Raw genomic sequence first — 24,272 nt, forward strand, 5'->3', positions numbered from 1 at the left:
CTGTTTATGGAGGGAGGTAGGGATCCAATTTCATTTTTTTTCTGCATAGGTAACTACTTGTGTCAGGTCCTATTTATTGAATTCATTTTTCTTTATTGATCTGAAATGCCACCTCTCTTTCATATGTGCTATTTCCGAGATATGTAAGGCCTCCTTTTGGTGTTTATCTTGATTCTTGGTTACTTTGTCTTTCAGACAGCACAACATCTCAGTTAATGTAGTTTTCCCACCTCTTTCTCCCTTTTCCTTCTAACGGAAGTTATTTTTCTATAATCTTTTGTCTTTCATTGTTGCTGAGAAGTCTTCTGTCCATCCAGTCCTGTCTAGTTATTGTTCCTTGCTGTTTTTGTTTATTTGTTTGTCCTTTTCCTTCCATTTCACTATAGTATATTTAGGTGCAGGAATCTTTTGGGTTCATCTGTTTGTTCTTTTTGGTATATGCTGTGTGCCATGCATCTGCAAGTGCTCGTCTTCTGTCATTTCTGGAAAATTCTTGGTGACATTTCTGCATATATTGTCTCATTTCTTCCTCATTGGTTCAGTGGTATCTCCACCTGTTACATGGGACACTGGGGTTAAAAAAAAAAAAAGAAATGCAAATATTGCCTCTTTTATATTCTCTCTTTGCTTTCCTTCTGGAATTCTGGGTGGACATATATTAGACTTTCCCATTCTGTCTTCCTCGTCTCTTAAATGATTTTTATATTTTCCATTCTCATTGGCTCAGTGTTTTCTGGATAATTTTATCAACTCTGTCTTTCATCAGTTCAGTAACTGTATCTTTACTCTGTTGTTTAATACTTCCATTGAGTTTTTTAGTTGAGCAGTTATGCCTTTTGTTTCTGACAGTTCACGTTTATACTTTTCAAGCATATCTTGTAATTTCTAATAATCTTTTGTTGCTTACTCGTTTTTGTGATTCCCAACTTTTATTCCTTTAAAATGTTTACAAATTGCAATTCTGAATTTTTTATCTGATTTTCTGAAATCTTTGGGGGATCTAACCCTGATATTTGTTGTTTCTGAGACTCTTATACATGGTGATTTATTTTCTGTAGTATTTGATGATGTTTTATTATGAGTTCCTAGCTGGCTAATCTTAATCTGCAGAAAATGTGGATTTCTAAATTGATGACATTTCAACAGCATGTTTGCATTTGTTTCTTGCACCACATGGGGAGTGCTACTTTAATCCTGGAGTCTTGGTCCTCTTGCCACTGGCAGTGGTACTATTGGATTTACCCTTGCAGTAGCCACATTTCACTGCCCTGGTTTCTGCTCACTTTTAAGGGTTGAAGGTAGATTTCTTGGAAGTTTCTTTTACTTCCTTGGAGCCCCAAATTGCAACTAAAGTTTTATGTAGGATCTGTTTCTATGGCTAGAGGATATGTATACCCTCTAGATATGTATCACTAGATACATATACCCTCTAGATATACCCTCTAGATATACACACTAGATATATCATTCTTCTTTAAGGCTGTATAATAATTTTTTCATATAGTGTTAATCCTCTAAATCTTCTAAATATTTTATTCATAGCCTGCTTCTTTTTTTTAGCTTAATAATTATTTTTTCTTTTAATTTTTTTTCCAGTTTTGCCATGGTCAACATTTGTGGGGCATTCCTTTTTTTAACTCTACATCTTGTTCCCCGCTTAAACCTAAGGTTCAAGGCCCACAGGCAGCTGTGTCTTTTTAGAAGGTCTGCATTTCTTCTTATTTTTGTCCGTCTTCACCAGGCTGCCCTGCATGGCCTGGTATAACCAGCATCTCTTCCTGTACATAGAACTTGCTGATTACCACCCAGTACTTCCTGCCTTGAATCCCCTTCTGTCTTCCCTCTACCACTTCATGTCCATTGCCATCTTGAACAGCTCTCCTATAAAACTGAGCCAATTAAGGCAACAGTTTATTCTGTATACCTTTCAGAGACCATTTATTTGCTTATTTTGCTTATATACATTATAATTATTTTGTGTAATTTGTGTATATTTTGTCTCTCCAAGAAAATTATAAGTTTTTAGAGGATACAGATTGCCTCCTGATTTTTTTTAATCCTGTGAGTTTAATACAAGGTTAAGCAATGCTCAGGAGAGTTTGTGGCACACTTAACTAGGAAGACACTGAATGAACCTTTAGAGCTCTGGATGGAGTTTGCGCCTCCCCTGCCAGCACACTTACCATTTGTGTGCATAACTTATGCCTTCCTAGAGCATTCTGTTCACTATATATGTGTGCTTGACCAGAAGAACAAATAGAACTTTAAAAGAAATTTCTTCCATATAATTTGGCATTCCTTCTTAGATCAGTTTAATTGGATGTAAGTTGACAAAGTAGAGGATATAAATAAAAGTTTCAGATCTTGAGTAACATAAAGTTAAATATAGTAATTTGTGAAAACATATCCTTCAAATGGAAAACATCAATTTATTTAGCTATTATTATTGTTCGTTTCTTTTTCTTTAGAAATTTGGGCTAGAAACTTAAGTGTTATAAAAATGAAAACTTTCCTGTAGTAAATGCAATATTTCTTTTTGTCTGAAGATCTTAGTTCGAAGAAGCAGCAGCCCTGCTGAATTGGATTTGAAAGATGATTTGCAGCAGACACAAGGAAAATGTAGGGAGAGACAGAAGAGTAAGTTCCAGGAAATGTCTGTTCCTCTGACTACAGAGTTGATATGTTCTATTTTCTTTTTACATATTATTATTATTATTATTATTATTATTATTATTGACACAGTCTCACTCTTTCACCCAGGCTGGAGTGCTCTGGCACAATCATGGCTCACTGCAGCCTTAACCTCCCCGGGCTCAGGTGATCCTCCCACCCAAGCCTCCTAAGTAGCTGGGACTACAGGCACATGCCAATGCACTCGGCTAATTTTTCTGTTGTTTTTTTTTTTATAGAGATGAGGTTTCACCATGTTGCCCAGGCTGGTTTCAAACGACTGGGCTCAAGCCATCTTCCCACTTTTTACCTTCTAACTTGAGTAATAGCTTGTCAATTTGAGAGAGATGGTTGGGAAATGGAACCTTCTTATTCCTGGAATCCCAGGATTGACAAAAGGTTCATCCATACGTACAATAAAACAGTTCTATTCACCTGTATCTTGAGAGGCCTGTCTTTCTACCCCTGGGCCTTTCTCCAGGAGAGTAGTACATCAGAGGCTGATGGCACGAGTGAGCAGATAGACCAGAGAGAAAAATTATCTTCCCCAGAAAGTTCCCAGAGGCTAGAAGCAAAAAGCATCAGAAGTACATTGAAGTTAATGGGATAAATACTTTGAAATGAAATGAGGTTGGAATCCTGAGACGTATTATCATATACTGTAAAACACAGCCTTAGTACTCCGCTTTCCTGAAGTCAAGTGCCAAAGTAGCATAGTAAACAATGTCTCAAGTTCAGAACAGTTCTTGATGGGTGCAGAGGAGTTCCACCTTCACTCTGTTGGCTTAGAGCCCTTTGGGAGATGAAGTTTGGTACCTACCATTGGTCACCTGGTTACTGAGACAACTTTCAGTTCTTTGTGGGTAAATAGAGGACAGCAGATTAGAAACAGCAAGGATAAGGGACTGTTAGGAGCAGATACAGAGAGCAGCCATAAGGGTGAGCAGACAGAGATGTAGATGCATAAAGTTGTTATGAAGTAGACAGGAGACTTTGAGAAGCAGAACTGTCTAGGTTCATTTTATGTCAGACTAAATAGTTCCATACGTCTTCATAGCCCAGCCTTATTATATTATGACAAATTAGAACTTATTACTGTTTAAAGGGGAGAATTTCTGTTCTAGAAAAATCTGTTGTATTGGGACACTATATCCCCAAATAACCCTGAATGAGTCACCCTAGGTCTACGTCTACCCATCAGGCTTGGAGCATACAGCATCTTTAGACTCTTCTACCCAGTAGAGTAAGCTTGCATTTGTGGTGGATCAGTTATTATCTTCTTCCTCCACCCACCCTCATTTTGTAAGTCCCAGCACACTTTAGGACTTGGTGTAGTTTGGGTATAGGGGGCACTGAGTGAAGACACATTGAAGAGTGCCACTTGAATGATACATAGTGGTGTTCATAATGGATATTTATCTCCTGTATTTGGAAGATTAATTTTCTTGACCACATGGGCACTTGATGAGCTCCTCTCAAGTTCTGCAGGTTCTGCCAAAGAACCTGAATGATTCCTGCTGTGTCTGCTGTTTGGTTACTTTCATATTAGTAATTGTGAACATTCTGATTTTCAGCTACTTTTTATCTTAAACGTTGGTTCTTCCGTTGTACCAGGTGAAAGTACCAACAGTGACACAGCTCTGGGCTGTATCAATGCGGCGGAGCTGTCCATGGGCCCATGGCAGACCTGTGAGGAAGACCCAGAGCTGAATACTCCCACAGATGTTGTGGCTGATGCGGATGCTCGTCATTGGTTACAACTGAGTCCCACTGATGCTTCGAATTTAACAGGTAAATTGCATTTTGGAAAAGGGGCACTAGTGCAAACAGCTAGGAGATCAGTTGTGAATCCCTGGAGTCCTGTATACAGAGGGTTCTGAAACAGTTGTAGGAGGAAGTGTACCATGCTCCTGACCACTGTCCACCGTAGGAGGAAGTGATGGTATTCATGTTAAGCCTTTACCATCCCTGACTGAATTGTTCTACTCTAGAAAGAAGAGTGATTTTTCCAACTCATATATGTTATAAATCCAGGATAAGTCAAGGAGTTTAGATAGCTTATTGATTAATTTTTTAAAATTTTTAAATAAAGTATTTGGTACATAAAATGTAAGTTGTAACATACACAGTATGTAAGTTACGGGAAACAGTAATGAAGTGAACACGAGTGAGTCTACTACCCAGCTTAAAAACTAGCATGGCACCCAAGCCAGTGAGGTCTCCTAGAGGTCTTTCTCAAGTCCCTCCCATTCTCCCATTATTCTGGGACCCTAGCTCAAATTTGTTTTTATAATAATTTCCTTGATTTCTTTATAGTTTTACCATGCGTGTCAAGCAATATATAATTTAGTTTTGTTTCTAAACTTTAAAAGTAATGACTTCATATTCTGTATTTTTTGCAACTTTTTAAATCTCAGATTGTTTGACTTCAGAGCCAAACTTTCTGGGTTGGCTTCCAGGCACTTCTGAGGAATTGCTGGGTGACCTTGAGCTAGTTATTTAATCTCTGTCCTTCTATTTCTTTGTCTTTAAATTTGGGATAATAACCCCTACTTTATAAAGGTTGTTGGAAGAATAAATGAGTGAACATCTAAGTCAGGTGCACAAAATAGTGTGTGTGGAGCAGTCTGCAGTTTTAGCTACACACACACACACAGTGTGACACTGGGTAAGTGAACCTCAAAGGCTAAGTTCCCTCACCTGTATGACCAGTCTGATGAGAACGGGGAGACCATGGAGGAGCTGGGTTTGGTTTTGCTTTGTTTTATGGAGTGTTAGGAGAGACTCGTGCTCTGAGGAATCAGTGCGGGAAAGGCTGACCAGAGCCAAGACTTTCCTAGCTGCATGTTCATGTTCACACACAGATACCGTGTATGAAAACGACCACCACAAAGTAACATGTTAAGTAAAGAGTGTTATTAAAATGCCAAAATACATTTTAAAATGATTAACATAAAGGCTAAAATTTTACCTTAAATGGATTTTTTTTCAAACCAAGCAAACTAGTTTTCACTGTGTTGTAAAATTTAACCAACATCTCTGATATTTGTGAAATTCTTGATAGAATATCATTAAAACTTCATAAAAGTAACATATAAAGGTGATATTTAATAAAATTCTTTATAGACTAATAATGACTAATAATACTATTCATTGATATGAGATTTAACATTTACAAAGAATTTTGAGGCGTTCTCTTTGATTCTGTATGGGAAGCAGGCCAAGCTTATCATGTCTGTTTTAGAGATGGGGAAATTGAGACCCAGGGAAATTGTTATCAAGCTGGAGTGTGAGTTCCAGAGATGAAACTGACTCTCAAAGGGTTTTGACTCAACATGCAGTGCTGTGTCTACTCCTTTACACTGTGTTCCTATTAAAATTAAAATTACTGTAAAGCCCTTTGACCTACTTGAGAATCCTTACAGATTATCCAAGAGAAACTCATCATCGTGATACTATAGGAGGCAAAACTGAAGCTTCAGTAGGTTGAATTTACTTAAACATGGACTAGTTTTAATTATTTTTATTGAAAGGGAAGAAAATTAGGTGATTACTTCTTTTGTCTGTTCTTTGGAAAGATTAGTTTTGATCCCATTTCAGGTTATGTATTGGACAGCTCAATTTAATAAACCTCTGTGAGGTAATGTTATATGATGTACTCCATGTTGTGATTAACTCCTCCAAATACTTAGTTCTTCTTTGAAATACTAATAAAGAGAATCAGTACATGCAGTTCAATAGTTCACCTTGTCATCTGTGAAAAGGACAAACTGTAATGTGAGAAGGTTTAAGGATTATCACAATTCTGAATTTAACTTTCTGTTCTTAAGAGAACAATTTCTTCATAAATGTTCAAACTAAAACTCATATGAGCCTGATTTTTAGGACATTTTGAGAAACAATTTGAGTATATCTTTGTTTCTTGTTGAATAATCCTACCAGTTATCAAATGCTTAGAATAATAAACTGCCTCCAAAATCTTAAATTCCTTCATGACTGGCAAACTAACAGTTTACTTTTATATTTGCTTTCTCACTTAAATTATGTTTGCTGAAAATAACAGCTAAATTTACTGTGCATTGTCTTAAAGTTTACCTGGGATTTGTTTTAATCATATGTAGTAAGACATACAGACATGGAAGTGATTGTCACGGAGGAAGAATTTTCTACTCACAGATCCTGGAAACAGGTCATGCAGGGAAGTACCAGGAGGCAGAAGGAACAAAATGGGGCAACAGCCTTTAGTGTCATTTCTATGAAAATAGCAAGGCAAGGCAGGGTATGCAGATTTAGGATTGCTAGTATGAATTACTTCAGTGGGCTCTGGAGCATACAGGCTATTTCTAGTTGCCTGGTACCCACCCAGTCCTGGGATGACAGGGCAGAGGATATTGACTTAGTATGTGAGAACATAGTTGGAGGGTCTGAATTTTGAATTGATAGGTTTGAATATGAAAGACCTGCTGCCTGGTGAATAGACTTCTATCTCTAGGAATTAGCTAACCCTGGAAGTGGCAGTCCTTCCCTGATCAGTGAGGCCCTAATGCTGGAGCATTGAGAAAACAGAAAATAAGAAAATATAGTTAACACATACATACATTTAGTTCTGTTGAAATAGTCAGGGGAGGGGGACATTTATGAGTCTACAGCTAAGAATCAGTATTGTCATTTACCTCATCCCTTGTTTAACAGATAAGCTTATTGTCTAAAATACTGATTTGGATGCTATGAGAAATAAAAAGATGAATAGGTCATAAGCCACTATAGTTTTTAAGTGCTTACAAAAAGGACAGAAGACACAACATTTATCCTAATAGTCACAGATAATGTAATAAATTCTATGAAATTTACTTAAAGTTGTAATCATAGAGATAGACAAATAGATGGATGGAACAGAAGGTAAAATATAGAACTGAGTGCACAAATATATGGAATCATGATATATGATATATGTGGCTTGTCAGGGCTGACAAGGAAACAATGTATTGTTCAATAAATTTCTGTGGGACAGGTACTTAGCCATGTGGAAAAAAATGAAATAGAATTCCTACCTCATACCATGTCCAAAGTCAGTTTCAGAGGGATAAAATACATAAATGTGAAAAGGAAAATTGAAAAACTTGGAAGAAAACATCTTTTTTAAAAGGGTCTATGATTTTTTTTTTTTAAAAAGCTAACCATAAGAAAAGTGTTAGTAATTCAACCTCAGCAAAATGAAAACTCTATTACCAGATAAACTTTTAAGAATTCTGTGGTTTAGCAGAACCACAAAGGGAAAAACCAGCTTTGTTGCGCTTTCCTTTCCATGTTCTTGTTAGCTCAGTGATAAGTTTTAAGGTAAGGTTTGGTGAGAAATGTTATCCAGCATCTTGGTTTAGTTGGGAGGTTCCAAGGTCTTTCTCTACTGGAATGCAGACTCCAGGAAGGGGAGGCCTGTTATCTGCTGTCTGCACAGCTGATTCTTGCTTCCAGGAATAGTGCAGGACAGGAGAGAAGCATTCAATAAATACTTGAATCAGTGAACAAATACACTTTAAGCTGCAAGCTGTTGTTTTATATAGCTGAAAAGAGCAATTAAATTTTAATTTTTTAGAAATAATATATGACAATTTCAAAATCTCTTTTATTTAGTGTGTTTATCACAGTCTTGCATCCAAACATTACAGAAATCTTTTTACCACTTCTGCTTTTAGTTATAGCTGTGAATATGAATTACATCTCCTGTTACCTGCCACTAAAATTGTTTTTCCAAGAATGCTTTGTCAGCATTCTCTGTCATCACCTATATTTTTGGCATTTTCACCAGACTTTGATGTGTTTAGAAGTCATGAAATATTAGAAAGAAAAATAATAATGATAGCTACTGGGGCATTGGTAGCTCACCTTCTAAAATCTTTGCAGTGAACAGTGGACATCCTTGAAAGGGAGAGGAAGAAGGAGAGGAGAGCCAGGCTGCACTGGTGGGAATGGGATGCCACCTTGCTGCTTCTCCACTTGATCATTGATATCCAGGCCAGGCCTGAAATTTCTGCCGCTAGAATTAAGTTGTTTCACTCAGGCCTTTGAGTTTGTTTTTTACGTTTAGATTTCCAATCAAAAGGAAAATTTGTTTTCAGAGACTGAGACTACGTTTCTTTAACACTGTGCCACGCTTATATAAAATCGCAGCCATATAAAATCACCATTTGGCCATAAATGCTTGTTTTGCCAACTACCAAGACTTATTTTGTGGCTGAAATCCTTTCTATATTTGCAGAGTTCTAAACTTTTAGATCTCTTTGTAAAAATTATTTATGTGTTTGGAGAAAGATGATACAATTATGCTTGTAAGAGTTTTCACTTTAATAAAAAAATTTTAAGTTATAGCATTAAGTAGTAATAAAACAAAAAGATAGTAGGCTAGCATACTAGGTTGCTAAGAAAATAAAATAAACTAAATATTGGGTATTTTTAGGGTGAACATGAAATTTTCTGAAGTCTCCCAAATCCCCATTTTTAATTAAGTGCTCCTTCACTGAGGAACCCTCTACATGTAAAATGTCAGCATCTGTTCTGTTATTTATGCTACCAGCAGAATAATTTTGGGCAAAACATTTCAACTCATTAACATTTTTGTTCATAGTAATACTGAGGAAACTCATACAGGCATCTCAGAAACTCCTAAAGAAGTCAGCATACCTTGATAATTTTATGGAGGATGTTGCCTAGGATTTTGTCATCGAAGCATGAGTTTTTCTGAGTGTAAAGCAGTATTTAAGCAGATTTGCTATGTGGGATTCTTTCATAAGTAAGGGCATATTCGTTGGCAGGTTGCAAAGAGGTGCAGGTGATGATGAGGTACCTGTCTACATGTACTTAGAGTGGTTACTCAAGCAAAGCTCCAGTGTGATTGGGATGCTGGGGGCCAATCTCTGTTTTGGATAGCTACATTTTTGGAGTGAAGGTTAGCGATTAAACAAAGCTACAAATTATCTAATCCCCTTACTTTTTTTCTCTCCTCAAGGGATTCAAAATGCCATGGCATACTTTATGAGAAAAATAAATGCCATATTATGCTGCTTGTTGACTTGGGGACTCATGTTGAATCATAACCATTTATTGATGCTTCGGCATACCTTCTCAGACTAACAGATTCCTGATATTGTACTTACTTTACAGAATTAGGATGATGAGTCTCTCTTCCGAGGTTTTATAAAAGTCAGAGAACCCAGAAGGCCCATAATTAGGCTTTTTGCACCCTGCCTTTCAGGCACAGTGTGTAGGAATTCCAGTTTGGAATGTATCTGCACATTTTAATGTGTCTCCTGAGTTGAGTATATGATACCCTTGTGGGAACTACAGATATGTTTTCCTCTAAGAAGAAACAGTGCTTCTGTGTTTGGGAAGGCCTTTCCATGACACCATGTGCCATCATTATTACATCTCTTGTTTTCGTGTCTTGGGGTCTTTCCATCACTAATTTAATAAGCATAGCTTATTATAGTGAGCAGCCGTTTTTGGACCTGCCCTGGCTCCTTTTCAGATTCATTTTTTTCTTGCCTGTTGTCGCCCTTGTCATTCCTCTACTTGAATTCCTCAGATTCAGAGATTGTGCTTCGGTTTGATTAGGCCTTAAAAATGCCAACAACATATACACTCAAGATGACACTCAGTGGGGGCTGATAATTGCCTAGAAATCAGCCTGGCTTTATTTGTATGAGGTGAAGAAGAGAACTTTGGGAATAATTATCTTAATAAATGTGTTCTATTCAAAAATTAGGAGAATAACAGAATAACATAGATGTTGATAAAAAGGAACCACTAAAGCTGAGAGCATACATGCATGTACTAGAAAGCAAATAAACAATAGAAGACAACTAAAAATTGTTCTTTAAAAACAATAATAAAATAGACAAACAGGCAAGATTGATCAGGAAAAAAATGTTGGAGGTGAAAAGGGAACAACTACAAAACCAATATAAATTTTAAAAATAACACAGTATGCTATTCAAATAGATCTATAAAAATAAAGGATAATTTCTAGCTTTACTAAACCTTCATGTAAAAGAGAAACTATCTTTTTCATCCCATTCAATAGAAAGAGAAAGAAACTCACTTCTGTTATCTACCTTGTGTTACCTTGATAACAAACCAGACAAGGTCAGTATGAAAAAAACATAATTAGAGACCATCTCACTTATAAACATATAAGCAAAAAATTCAAAATAAGGCATTAACAAATGAGATTGACGAATATTGGAAAAATATCATACATCAGGGCTAAGAGAAGTTCATTCCAGGAATGCAAAAGAAAAGCCTATGAGAAAGATATCCAATAGATCCCAATTGAGGAACAGTCTATAAAGCAGTACTCCTTAAAACCATGAAGGTTATCAAAAACAAAGAAAGTTTTAAGAAAACTCACAGATGAAAGGAGGCTATGGAGACATGACAGCTATTTGTTATGTGATATCCTGGATGAGATCCTGGAACAGAAAAAAGAATTACATAAAAACTGAGGAAATCTCAATGAAGTGTAGACTTTATAATAATCTTTTAGTATTGGTTTGTTGTAATAAATATTCCATTTGAATATAAGATGTTAATAGTGGAGAAATTAGATATGGAGTATATGGGAACTCTGTATTATTGTCACAATTTTTTATAAATCCAAAATTGTCTTAAAAAATAAATTTTATTTTAAAAAAACTAATTCAGGGAAAAATTACCAAATATAAAGTAAATGCATTAAAGCCAACAAAAATTATAAAATAAGTGGCTTTTAAAAATAAGTGAGAGAAATGAGTAACAAAGGCATTACAAATTGTAATAATGCATATTATTAGAGACAGTAGAGTGAACAAACACAAATAACCCCACTTATTCTCCAAACCCTACCTAAGCCACATTGAAAGGATTTATATTAAATAAGACATAAATCCGCAAGGACAAAGATGGCAGGAGAAAGACAGTAGCAACCAACTTCTTGAAGTTGCAGAACAGGTGGCCTGTGGTAAATGAATTGGCAGACCTAAGAATATTAAATCCTGTGTCAGTAGTAGGGAAAGCCAAGAAATAACCTGACTTAAATTAATGCAGGTTCTCTGAAAGGGCTAGAAAATTTCCCATACCGGGTAGCTACAGAAGTAGGAAGTGATGATGGGGCTGAAAACAGAAAGACCGTAAGTCTGTTTAAGAACTAGTTAGAGCTCTGTTGCCACGGGCCACTGCTTTTTCACCCTAGAAGATGGTAAAAGTAAGTTTGGGGGTGTGGGAGTTGTGGCTTGGAGTCATCAACACGTCTGAGTGCAGATATGCTGTCTTAAAAACAGAGGGATTAAAGGAGAGTTTACATACTCTTTGAGCAGGAGAGAGTCTTTAGAATTCCAGAAAAAAAAAGCAAAAAACAAAAAACTCAATATACATATATCTGAGGTTCTTCAGGAACACAGTGAAACTGACCAAAGACCATGCCTGCTTATGGACTCTGCTTCAATTCAGTCCTGAGCGTGTAGAGCTGTCAAATATGTTGGTGGAGAAATGAGTTTAAACTTGAGGAAAGATATCCAGGCCAGAAATGGGCATGTAGAGCTGTGAGTATATGGAGGGCATTGAAATATGTATGGCAGTAAGTCTGTATGAGATTAAGAAGGGCATTCGTATAGATAGAGAAGACAAAAGCTCCAGGGCCCTTCAGTGTCCATAGTCCATGAGATGAAGAAGCAACAGCAAAAGAAGACCAGGTGAGAGTCATACCTGGGGGTCAAATGGTTGAAGCGTTTCAGAAAGCAGACATGATTACCTGAATCAAATGCTACTGAGAGCTGGACATCGAGCACTGCATTAAACAACATGGAGGTCTTTGGTGGCCTACTCAAGTACCATGCCAGTGGAGAAAAGGAGAGAACACATGGGGGCTGAGGCTATGACACATGAGAACAGAGACTGAACTTTGTGCAGAGGCTGCAGGTTGGAGATGTGGAAACCAGAATTAAAAAACTGAGCTGCGGGAGATTAGAGGAATGTGCTTGGTCATGGAAGCAAATAGATACAGAATTGTGGAAAACGGGCCTGAGGAAGAAGCGTTAAATGCTGCAAGGAAGTCAAAAGGATGAAGAGTGAGAAAATACAATGTGCAGTTAAAATGCTTGCCTCTGTTGATTATTACATACATACTATGAAATAAAATTTTTTTGTTATAATACATCATTCTTTAAGTGTTGCCTATGTGTCTTTGGCTGCTTTTCCATTTACTCTAAAAATGTAAAGGCTTATGATTTTAGGAAGCTGGAGACTTATTCAAATCAGTCTCCCCTAGCCTTTACTCATCCTAAAGCAACAGGTATCCAAAGAACAAAATTCTATAACTTAATCGATAAAATTAGATATACATGTAAATCATTAAATTCTTCTTTATTTGTTTCAATGCACAAAGTTTCATATTTCATAATTAAATATACATTACAAAGACATTCTATGCCTTGAACTTGTTAGCACACTTCCATCTCACAGCCTTTGCTCTAGCTTTTCTCCCTAACTGGCTCTTCCCCACATAGCTGCACAGCCCATTTGCACATCATCTTCAAGTTCGAGTCACATGTTACTGCATGCTTAAAATCTTTAGTCACTGGAGAACTGCAAACAAAAACCTCAATGAGATAACTGCTCCATGCCTATAAGAATGGTTAAAATTTTAAAAACCAACAGCATCAAGTTCTAGCAAGGATGTAGAGCAAGTGGAACTCTCGTACTTTGCTTGCAGGAGTGCAAACTGTAACAGCACTTTGGACAACAGTTTGACAGTTTCTTTCTTCAGTTTAATGTTTATTAAGCATACACTTATGATTGGACCCAGGAATCTCACTCCTAGATATTTACTGAAGAGAAATGTAAACATATGTTAACACAGAAGCTTGTACACGAATGTTTATGGCAACTGTATTCATAATTGCCAAAAACAGGAACCAATCTAAATATCTACAGGTGAATGGATAAACTATGACACATCTATAAAATAGAATATTAATAGCAATAAGAAGAAACAACTGATACCCACAGCTGTATAGATGAATCTCAAATGCATTTTGCTGAGTGAAAGAAACCAGGCAGAAAGGCTACAAACTGTAGGATTTTATTCATGTGACATTCTGGAAAAGGCAAAACTATAGGAACAGAAAACAAAGCAGTGGTTGCAAGAGGCTGAGAATAGAGGAAGGAGACCAATTATGAAGAGGCATTTTTTGGAGTGATCAGATCTTCCATATCTCAATTATGGTGGCAGTTTATGGCAACAGTTACATGAATGTATACATTCCTTAAAACTCCTTAAACCTGAAAGGGAGATTTCTTGTATGCACATCTTACCCCCATGAACCTGACCTAAGAACAACAACCACTGCAAATGTTACTCTGGCGTTGAGGCTTCCCTGGCCACCCATTTCCATGGCACTGTTTCTCACCTATCCTGCTCAAGGTTCTCCCTCTTCCTCTCCCCTGATTTATTAAACCCATCACAGGGTCTCCAGGAACTGTTATGTCATGTCTTAGCTTTTTGCTCTTTTAGTTTGAAGAATGAAAGTCATTTGACCGTTCTTCATTGATCCTGCTTTTCTCTCGTTCTAAATTCTCAACTGTTTCACATTTTTTGCCTTGATTATTTCACTTTGAATACATTAATTTTTGAGAATATGTAATTTGTCTTAAAGAAAAAAGATATGATGAAATCAAGATTGTTTACAAGATTAACAGATATGTTTTTCTGCATAGATAGCAGTGAGTGCCTCGCAGATGACTGTAGTATAATCGCCGGGGGGAGCCTCACTGGTTGGCACCCAGACTCTGCTGCTGTGTTGTGGCGAAGGGTCTTGGGGATCCTTGGAGATGTGAATAACATCCAGTCACCCAAGATCCATGCCAGAGTTTTCTGCTATCTCTATGAACTCTGGTACAAACTAGCAAAGGTAAGTCCTGCTATATTATTTTTTATTCTAATCCAGGAAAATGGTCGTATAATTTAATGTAAAAACTGTGTTGCAGTTAACTACTGAACATATTCTGAAACACAAATGGTACATTTAGACAAAGTACATTTGATTATGGAAGAGTAATCATATATAACATGAATATTTTATAAATGCAAAAGTTATTTCATTTAGTGCAAAAGTAGAATATCGCTATAGGATATTAAATACAGGATGTTAAGTAGTTCTAGTTACTCTCTTTATAAAAGTGATACTGGTTTTATTGTATAAAATTTGAAAAATGTAGAAAAATACAAAGAAGAAAATTAACATCACTATTCATAGAAATAGCCAATATTAATACATGGTCTTCTTTCTTTTTATGAAAGTAGAATCTTAGAGTACATACAATACTCTTTTTTTTTGAGATGGAGTCTTGCTCTGTTGCCTAGGCTGGAGTGCAGTGGCGCCATCTTGACTCACTGCAACCCTCTGCCTCCCAGGTTCAAGCAGTTCCCCTGCCTCAGCCTCCCAAGTAGTATATACAATTTTTATTCTGATTTTTGTTTGGGTTCTGACATTCACATGTTATTAAATTTTTTTTCAAAAACATGGTTCATGTTTGTTCACTATAACTCATTAAAACGTCACTTATCATTTGGAATTCAGTACCTCCCCAGCCATTAACGTTCAAGGAAAAGCAATGCCTTTGTTTTGTATTTAAATCTAAAACCACATACAGTAAGCCAAACATACAATTCAAAAGGATAATCTCACAACAAAAGAGAAACCTGTAAATATTACAGGTTTTCACTTAACTTATAGAAATGTAAGTGAAAGCAGCTATTTGGTCATGGAAAATAATGTTGAAATACTGTTAGGATAAACGTAATGTTACCTACCCTAAAATTCTCCTCTTTGTGAATTAGATACGGGATAATCTAGCAATAAGCCTGGATAACCAGTCTTCTCCATCTCCTCCAGTTTTGATCCCACCTCTCAGAATGTTTGCATCATGGCTATTTAAGGCAAGTGGATGTGTGTTTATTCCTTTATTGCAATTTCCTCTTCCTTTCTGAAATTGAGTTTGAAAAATGTAATTGCCCAAGACTGCATGTTTTGAAGACAGGCTGGGTCTTACTAAAGTCACTGCATCCCACATGTCCATAAACAACTCTTAAGGAAAACTGAGAAGTAAATGAAATGTTGAAATGCTCTGCACCTGGGCTTGATTTAATCTGGAAACATCATCTCCTTGACAGGCGGCGACACTGCCAAATGAATATAAGGAAGGCAAACTGCAAGCCTACAGGCTGATCTGTGCCATGATGACCAGACGCCAGGACGTTCTGCCAAACGCAGATTTCCTGGTGCATTTTTATCTTGTGATGCACCTGGGATTAACCAGCGAGGATCAGGTATTCTGCGACTCCTTTATTGTGATTGCCCATTAATTGGAAGTAGCATAGCATTCTTTAAAGGCATTAGTAAGATTTATGAAAATACATCAAAAGTGTTGAATTTCTCAGTAGCTTCAACTCTTTTACACACAGCAAGCACAGTGGTCTTTCAAAAATGTAAATCAGGTTTCACTTCCCTGCTTCTTCTCCCCACTGACTTTGCAATTGCGTTGTGCCAACCGAATTTTAATTTTATTCTATGGCCTCTATGATCTAACCTCTGCCTTTGTTGTCAACCTCAAAATACTATTATAACCACTTTTTGTTTGAGTTCTGCATTAAATATGGTTTGAAGAAAGTGGTAATGATCATTTAAAAATGTTTGAAAATTGTTGTTTTAGTAGTTAGGATGTTTTTGTGAAAGACTTTACGTGTAAGGTAGAAGACAAGTCCAGACATTTCTTGATAAGGAGTTATTTTAATTTCTCCCAGTGCAATTTAAGTTTGGTTCAAGTTCAAACAGAAAGGCCCAAGGAGCCACTAGCTACGTCCCCCCACTTGTAGGCCCTGGGTTTGGGGGATAGGATGTGGCCAGACCCTGACCTTCCTCCCCTGGGAAGACTTCTCCTAGTTGAGGGAGATTATGGGTAGGGACACATGGACTCTTGACTTGATTTGGGATATCAAGCAGGCAAATGATGTGATTGATTTATGCTTCACAGAGATTCTAGACTGCATTTGGAAGATGGATTTGAAAATGTGATAGTGATAGTGTGTGATAGTAGGATAGAATCAGATGGAGAATTATTAGGAAGTGTTTAATACAGATTTTAAAAAACGATAAGAACTAAGCCGGTAGCATTGGGGATGGAAAGAAAGGAATAGAAAAGATTCAAGAAATTTTAAGGCATTTCATTTTATTACTAGGTTTTCTTAACCAATTAGAGGTATAGGGAGTGTTTGAGAATTTACCCTTTAAATTGTAAATGCTTATTAATGAACTTGAATAATTTATTAACTATCAAGTAGCTGTCCTTTCTGCATTTTTTGTATTCTTTGAAGGTATGATGCAGACACACAGACCTTTTGATACTGCTAGGGTACACGTAAGAAGTTATTCTCCTGATAAGCAAACTTTTTTTTTTTTTTTTTTTGAGACAGAGTCTCACTCTGTTGCCCAGGCTGGAGTACAGTGGCGCGATCTCCACTCATTGCAAGCTCCGCCGCCTCCCGGGTTAACGCCATTCTCCTGCCTCAGCCTCGCTAGAAGCTGGGACTACAGGTGCCCGCCACCACGCCCGGCTAATTTTTTTGTATTTTCAGTAGAGACGGGGTTTCACCGTGTTCGCCAGGGTAGTCTCGATCTCCTGACCTCGTGATCCGCCCGCCTCGGCCTCCCAAAGTGCTGGAATTACAGGCGTGAGCCACCACGCCCTGCCGATAAGCAAACTTTTTTTGTTGCTGTAAAATGTACTTGAATTTAAAGAGTTTGCAGTGTGTATTTTACAATTTTGAACTTTAAAAATCATTGAACTCTTATATGAAATAATAACCATAACCGTTGTGATTTTAGCGGTGTATAGAGGACATCCGTGTAGCAGGCTGGCTTAGACCCATAATCTCATTTATTTCCCAGATAAATGTAGAAATAGGGACATAGAGTAGAATTGTTTGTACTCTCTGCTCAAATATTTTACAGCCATCTTTGCAAGTGGAAGCATCTTTTACAGAATGATGCAACTCAGGGTATGTGGAGAATTATGGGGTATAGAAAAGAGAATTAACTCTCAGGTAATAGTGAACTCCTTCAGTGAAAGAAACAAAAGAGGAAGGTTTATTTAACAATGCTCTACTTTTAAGAAGCCTTTTGCTAATATTTTGCAGGAAAAAAACATTTACTTGGAAATAATCATTAACTATAGATCCTTCTTATTTTATAAAAACAAGTAAGTTAGCAGTAAACAATGTTCCTTAGAATGAGTTTTTTAGAAAGTCACATAAATAGGTGAGTTTAGAATTATCTTTCTGTTTTAAGATGTGTTGATGTGGAAATGAAATAGTAAAATGAGATGAAATAAGAGTATGTTATATAGCATTTGAGAACCTGAAAAAAATTATTTTACAAATCATTTTCAAGAAATACGATTTTGTAGTACAGATAAAAGAATTTCCAAATTTTGTGCTTAAAATTGTTTTTACATCGTAATGCATATTATGTTTTTAATTAAGTTAAGGTTCAATATATTTTATAGTTCATAGTAGAATACATAAATCTTAAAGGGTGGTCCAATGCTAACAGTAATCCCAACATTCAGACTTCTGAGACAAAATGAGGATATCATAAATCTCTATTTAAAATCAGCCTATTGTTTAGGCTATTAGAAGCTTGAATTTTTATGTGAGTTTAATAGAGTTGACTGTTTTCTTTAACCTTAACAATTATTGTTATATATTTTAGAAGCCCTGACTGTCTGCAAAACAGAATTACTCTAATAAACTTTATTCCTTTGCCAAAAGAAAATTACGCAGAAGACCTAATGAAAGAAACTTTCTTCATTTAAGTTAAGAAATGTCTCTGGTAATTAGTTTAACTTTTGATCCACATGTCTAAATAGATCATAGTGGTTGTTCCAGAACTTATGTAATTCTAGAAACACATGTTATATTAATTATAAAAAGAAAGCATTTGCTGTAGAGAATACAGTTAAATTCAATTTTTTAATTAACTGTGTACCTGTGACTGTGTACCATCTCAGGGCTTCTATTTTGTGAGAATTCTCAAAGGGCCACACTTTTATATATCCTAGCACTAAAAGGATTTATTTATGCAGAGAGAACCTTATGAAAGATGTCCTGTGTTTTTAAATAAATAATCATAAATAATTGTTTAAAATTGAACATTATCAGTTTTGTCTCACAAATAAAATCCAAGGTGGGTTTCTTCCTTTTGCCTCTGGGTGGCACACTTGTCTGCACGACACAGCTTTGTGGTTCATGGGCCTTTGAACATTATGCTGTGTATGGCATGGTTGTTTTATGAAGTTCTTTCTTAAATCTGAAGGTATCAAAATTATGTCAGTAGTGACCAATAAAGTGTTGAATTAAATAAGTTATAAGATGCTAAAAATATTTTCAAACATAATGATGTTCATAGTAGTTGAAGACATTTTTTAGTTTAAAAAACAATTTGTAAAGTAGATATCTCACAAGTTGTGTTCTCTGGCAATCCTGGAAAGTTATAGTTTCATCTAATATGATAGAAAATTTATTATGTAAACAGACATGGCCATTTGTATCTTAAAAAATAATAATACATATATCAAACAGCCAGAAAAAAGTAGTGCATTCCAAAACAACTGTTTTTAGTATTTTTAACCAGTTTTAATTATCCTAATAACTTATGTAATACTAACACAATGAATTTATCAAGTAGTATTTCCCACGGTCCATATGTAACATGGGTTCGTGGTTGATTGCTGTGATCGAAAACGTGGTTTGAAATGGCTTTATTTTTTCCTTGACAATGAATTTTTTAAAAATTGATGTTACCAGTTTACAAAATAATTAAGATTATAAACAGTTCCAGAATAACTATAAATTATCAAGAAAATTTGGCGTGACTTTCAAGGCTACCCAGCCTGCCTGTGAAGGAGTCTCCCGGTGCGCTTCCCTCTGCTCAGCTGCTTTGTGTCTGGTGGGCTGGTGGTGGTGCTTAGGGGTATTTATTTCTTCAGCACTCACAATGCTGGACTCTGTGCTGGGGACTGCATGATGTTGTACCATTGAATCTTCTCTGCAATTCAATTCAATAAATACCATGGCCTATTTTATTTTATTATTTTTTTTTAGAGGTGGGGTATCACTCCATTGCCCAGGCTGGAGCGCAGTGGCACAATCATAGCTCACTGGGCTCAAGCAGTCCTCTCATCTTGGCCTCCCAAAATGCTGGGATTACAGGTGTGAGCCATAGTGCCCAGGCCCCTGAGGCCCATTTTGTAAATAATAAAGCTTCAAAAAGTATCTAAAACTTTTGCCCAGTGCCACAGGCTAAAAAGGCTGTTGGAATTCACATACAGGCTTGGCTTATTCCACCAGGAATGTTTTTTTTTTTTTTTTTTATTGATTCACAGCTTGCGTGTTGGTGCAGCAGTCCTTGATGTTGTTTCTCCCTTCTGTTTTATTTTGCCTAGGCTCTGCCCTTGGTCCCACTCCACTTCAGAATCCTCCTTATTAAAGTACCCCGCCCCAACCTGGAAAGGCCTTTCCACAGTTGCCTTCTCAGTTCTTCATCGTCCTTCAGTTTCTCTTCTAAAGCTGTTTCTTGTTGTTCTTTGTTTTTCCTAACACTTAAGCAGCTTTTTCACGTCAGAATTCCCCAAAATAGTTTGACATGAAAGGACCTATGATTTGGATGTATTAAAAACAGTTTCTGTTAATTTCATGATTATTTAAAACAGATGGAAAGATCAATATGTGTGAAATGGAAAAGGACAGTTGAGGAAAGGAATTTTATTTTCATGTTTGTAAGAGCATATATCAGAGACTGGAAAGTTTCCTTTGCTTATTTGTGAACTGTTTTTTAACAATGACTTACAGATTTAATGTCTTAATGTAATTTATCTGTTATACATCAAAGTTAAATTCTCTTTTAAATGTAAAGCCTACATTAATGTAAAATTATTGTTGCAAATTTGCATATAGACATTTTGGGAAATGTGAGTCTTTGTCATTTTCGTCTATAATATTGTATTTTATAATGCACCAAAAAAGCATGAGGCCTCTCTCCAATGCAGAAGTGTTTGTTGTTCTGCCCTGAGGTAACATATTTGGATTGTAACAGCATAAAGTTAAGATCTAGTGTGATAGTGTGATAAAATGTCTTCGTTAACAGTGTGGACCTCAAGTCAGCTTGTCTGATTTCCAGTCTTGGCTTTGTTACTTATTAGCCAAATCATTTGGATTTGCTCTGCCTTGGCTCCCTTATCTATAGAATGAGGATAATAATGGTGCCTACCTTAGAGGGTGGTTTGAAGACTTGAAAGAGGTAAAACATGTAATGCATTCAGTCTGGATTTGATATGATCCCTCAGTAAGCATGAGCTCTTGTAATAATATTAAGGGTGAGGAGAAGAACAGCAACTCCATCATTTGTTTCTGATATCTTCAAGTGTTGATTTTTTTTTTTTTTATTTCCCTGTACATTTTCTTACTTTGAACATAATGATTTGACTGGAAAACGTAACTAGGCGTTGTGGAATTTTACAATGTGTGGAGAAATAACCACTCCCTGTGCTGTAGACAGGCATAAGTGCTGTAGACAGGCATACCGATTGATACATTTGTTTTACCCATGTATGCTTATGATCCAGAAATGCTTCTTTTATCTCCATGGCCATCAGCTCACTTTCCCTTCACTTTTCACCCACCCAATGAGCCTTCTGTACAAGGAAAGCTAGAAAGCTGAACACTGCATGTCCCAGACTCCTTGCAGCTGGGTTGGCACTGACCCAGATTCTGTCCAGCAGAGACACCAGCCAACATGGCACTTGAAAGTGGATGTGGGGAGTGGTGGGCAGCAGCACAGGGGGAGCTGGATCCTCCTGTCGTGGAGGGTCTGCTCTGACACCAGCATCACTGGTGAGATTAGCAGACAGTGGACTCTGCTGGAACAGCCTTGTGATGTGGCTGGATGTTTCTGCTTAACAACTTTTTCCTGACTGTGGAGACTTGTGATTGGTTCCCTGGCACTTCTAGACATTCTATAAGCCATCTGACACCCTCATAGAAATTTCTTTCTTCTTAATCTCAAAACAGTGGATTCTCTTGTCTGCAAGGAAGACCCTGGCTCAGCCAGTAACTGCTCTGAAAAGTGCTGTGCTGGGCACTGGCAATACATGATCAGCACTGGTTCATATTTCAGTTGCTGAATGCACTTGAGCATTAATTTAATTTTTCTATTTTTAAAATTTTAGCCACATTTTGTAGGCAATACTATTTAGCTTGTAGGAACATTTTGCTTTCATTTAACTCTACATTTTTATGAACCTTTTGTCACATCAGTGTTAAAAAAAAACAAATTTTACACATCTTATATAGAGCAGTATTGTATCACAGAAGTCAAAGTAGTTCATGATTTTCTTAACGGATGTTACAACCCCCTCTCATGAGGTATATGATGGAATAATATAATAATAAACAGTCGTTTGTAAAAAGATCCCATGGGACCCCTCAGTGAGCATTAAAACTCAGCAGTGAGCTTTGAAAGCAAGGTGCAGGGGTGATACTTGTAAATTGGCCATACCTGACTCTTTTAATAACCTCAGACAGCCTGTATCATGCAGTCATATGTAATAATTGCATCACCTTTTCTCAGACAAAGAACTGATCTTTGCTAAAAATTTAGTCTTATAACTATAGAACCATATATATGTTAGATAAACATAAATTTCAAAGTATATTTAAGGTGAAACGTGAGTATTCACTTCCAGAAAAGGTAAATAATTAAGATGGCAATTTGGGGGCCTTGTTTATCTCAAATCCCTGGAAATAATTTTAATACATGTCTCTCAAGTGCTCATTCTGTAAAGCAAGTGATTTTACCAAGGTTTTAATTTATAGGATTTTAACTCAACACTAGCAAACAAAGTACTTATTTGTGAATTTAAAGATCTAACTGATGTTCCGAGGATGAAATAATAACCTTGATGTGTATCAGTAGAGGAACTTTAGACCTTTTGAAGGCTGACTTTGTTAAAGCTTCATTTAAAAACAGTTTAAAAAAAAAAAACACAAAAAACTATAGTCTTATACAATGAGTAAAAATAGGACTAATGTGGGGCCTTATTCCTAAGGTTTTTAAGAATTGGAAAATGTACTTCCAAGAATTCAGGAGATAAGATGTCTTCAGAATATATCGACTTTCAACAAGAACATATGACTCTCATGGATGGCAGGCCTGATACTGGGAACTATAATACCTTAGAGCTAGACTTAGCTTTGTCACTCACTGGACATGGGGCCCTCACCTATCCACAAGTAGTCAAGTGAATGAATTGGGCTATAGAGCCTCTCAGACCCTTTCCTAATCATTAAGCATTCTTAGATCCTTTGATTTATTTTTAGGCATTTTATTATTAGGGTCACATCACTCCTTCCTAAATGTGGCACAAAGTTCAATGATCTTTTTGTGTTGAATATTTTTTCCTGCCATGGTAAAAACCTAGTCAGGTTATGAGAGTGTGAGATGCATAAACAGGTATCTGTAATATCCATCAGCTTGTGCAAAAAAACAAATAAGTAGTGATATACATGTTATGAAAATTGGACTGTTGAATATCCTTTTAGCTAAGTTGATTTGAAAGCAGCTCACAGAGGAGAGGGGAATTAGCAGGACTTTCAAGGATGAATAGGATTGAGATAGTAGGACAAGAAGCATGATGGAGTTTCACATCAAAGATACAGAACTTTTCAGGCTGTGTTCAGGAGCAATGAATGACGAGAGTGGCTTTGATTTAATGCCAGATACATGCATAGAAATAATATGTGGTCATGAATCCAGGCAGCACTGTAGAGAGCCTTGATTCGAAGTAGTTTTCATCCCATGGAAAGTGCGGAGCTGTTGAAGGCTTTTGAGCATGATACTCCACATGACCAGAAGAGCATTTTAAGAAGCTTAAACCACAGTGATAAAGTGGAGGTGAATTGTAAACTTGAAAGAATAATGACAACAAGCACAGAAAGGAAATTATTATAATAGCCCAGGAGCAAGGTAATGAGGGCTAACAAGGACTGAGACACAGATGGGGTTTGTGTATGTGTGTCTGTGTGTAAATTCCTTATATGTGTATGTATTTTGTATATATATGCACATATGTGTTTTGTGCGTGTGTGTGTGTGTGTGTGTATGTGAGTGAAATATGTTGGAGAGGTAGGATGTAGTACTGATTGGTAAACATCCTGAGAAAGTAGTATCCTGGCACAATTCCCATTATCTGTCAAGGCAAATGTTGATTCAGAAAGGCAAGATGATGAATTGAGAAAAGGAAGACAGGTGGGCATGATAGGATAAAGTGACTGTAAGTTTCAACTCATGTCTTGATGACCTTTCCTCACCTTGGACATTGTAGCACAGGATAGGCCAAATGGGTGCATCCAAGGATACACCAAGGGGTGTTCCCAAAGAAGTCTCACCTGTTAGGAATTAGAAATGTGCAGGAAAGATTTCCAGGGACATTTTCCCTCTACTTAAGAGAACATATTTTCT

At 36.7% G+C, this 24,272-nt stretch overlaps 1 protein-coding gene across 9 annotated transcripts in view; it reads left to right on the forward strand.

Moving 5' to 3' along the window:
- Positions 1–24,272, forward strand: part of RALGAPA2 (Ral GTPase activating protein catalytic alpha subunit 2) — a 329,915-nt gene that overhangs the window by 126,245 nt on the left and 179,398 nt on the right. For all 9 annotated transcript variants that reach the window (XR_004052562.1, XM_030914155.1, XM_030914151.1 and 6 more), the window contains 5 exons: positions 2,547–2,637; positions 4,285–4,461; positions 14,416–14,609; positions 15,539–15,637; positions 15,872–16,027. Coding sequence is in view for 8 of the 9 variants with exons in the window: in XM_030914155.1 (XP_030770015.1) it covers positions 2,547–2,637; positions 4,285–4,461; positions 14,416–14,609; positions 15,539–15,637; positions 15,872–16,027 (717 nt within the window). In the remaining variant the exon portion in view is untranslated. The remainder of the gene's footprint in view (positions 1–2,546; positions 2,638–4,284; positions 4,462–14,415; positions 14,610–15,538; positions 15,638–15,871; positions 16,028–24,272) is intronic.

The sequence above is a fragment of the Rhinopithecus roxellana genome, chromosome 13 (assembly GCF_007565055.1).
Source record: "Rhinopithecus roxellana isolate Shanxi Qingling chromosome 13, ASM756505v1, whole genome shotgun sequence".
Classification (NCBI taxonomy): domain Eukaryota; kingdom Metazoa; phylum Chordata; class Mammalia; order Primates; family Cercopithecidae; genus Rhinopithecus; species Rhinopithecus roxellana.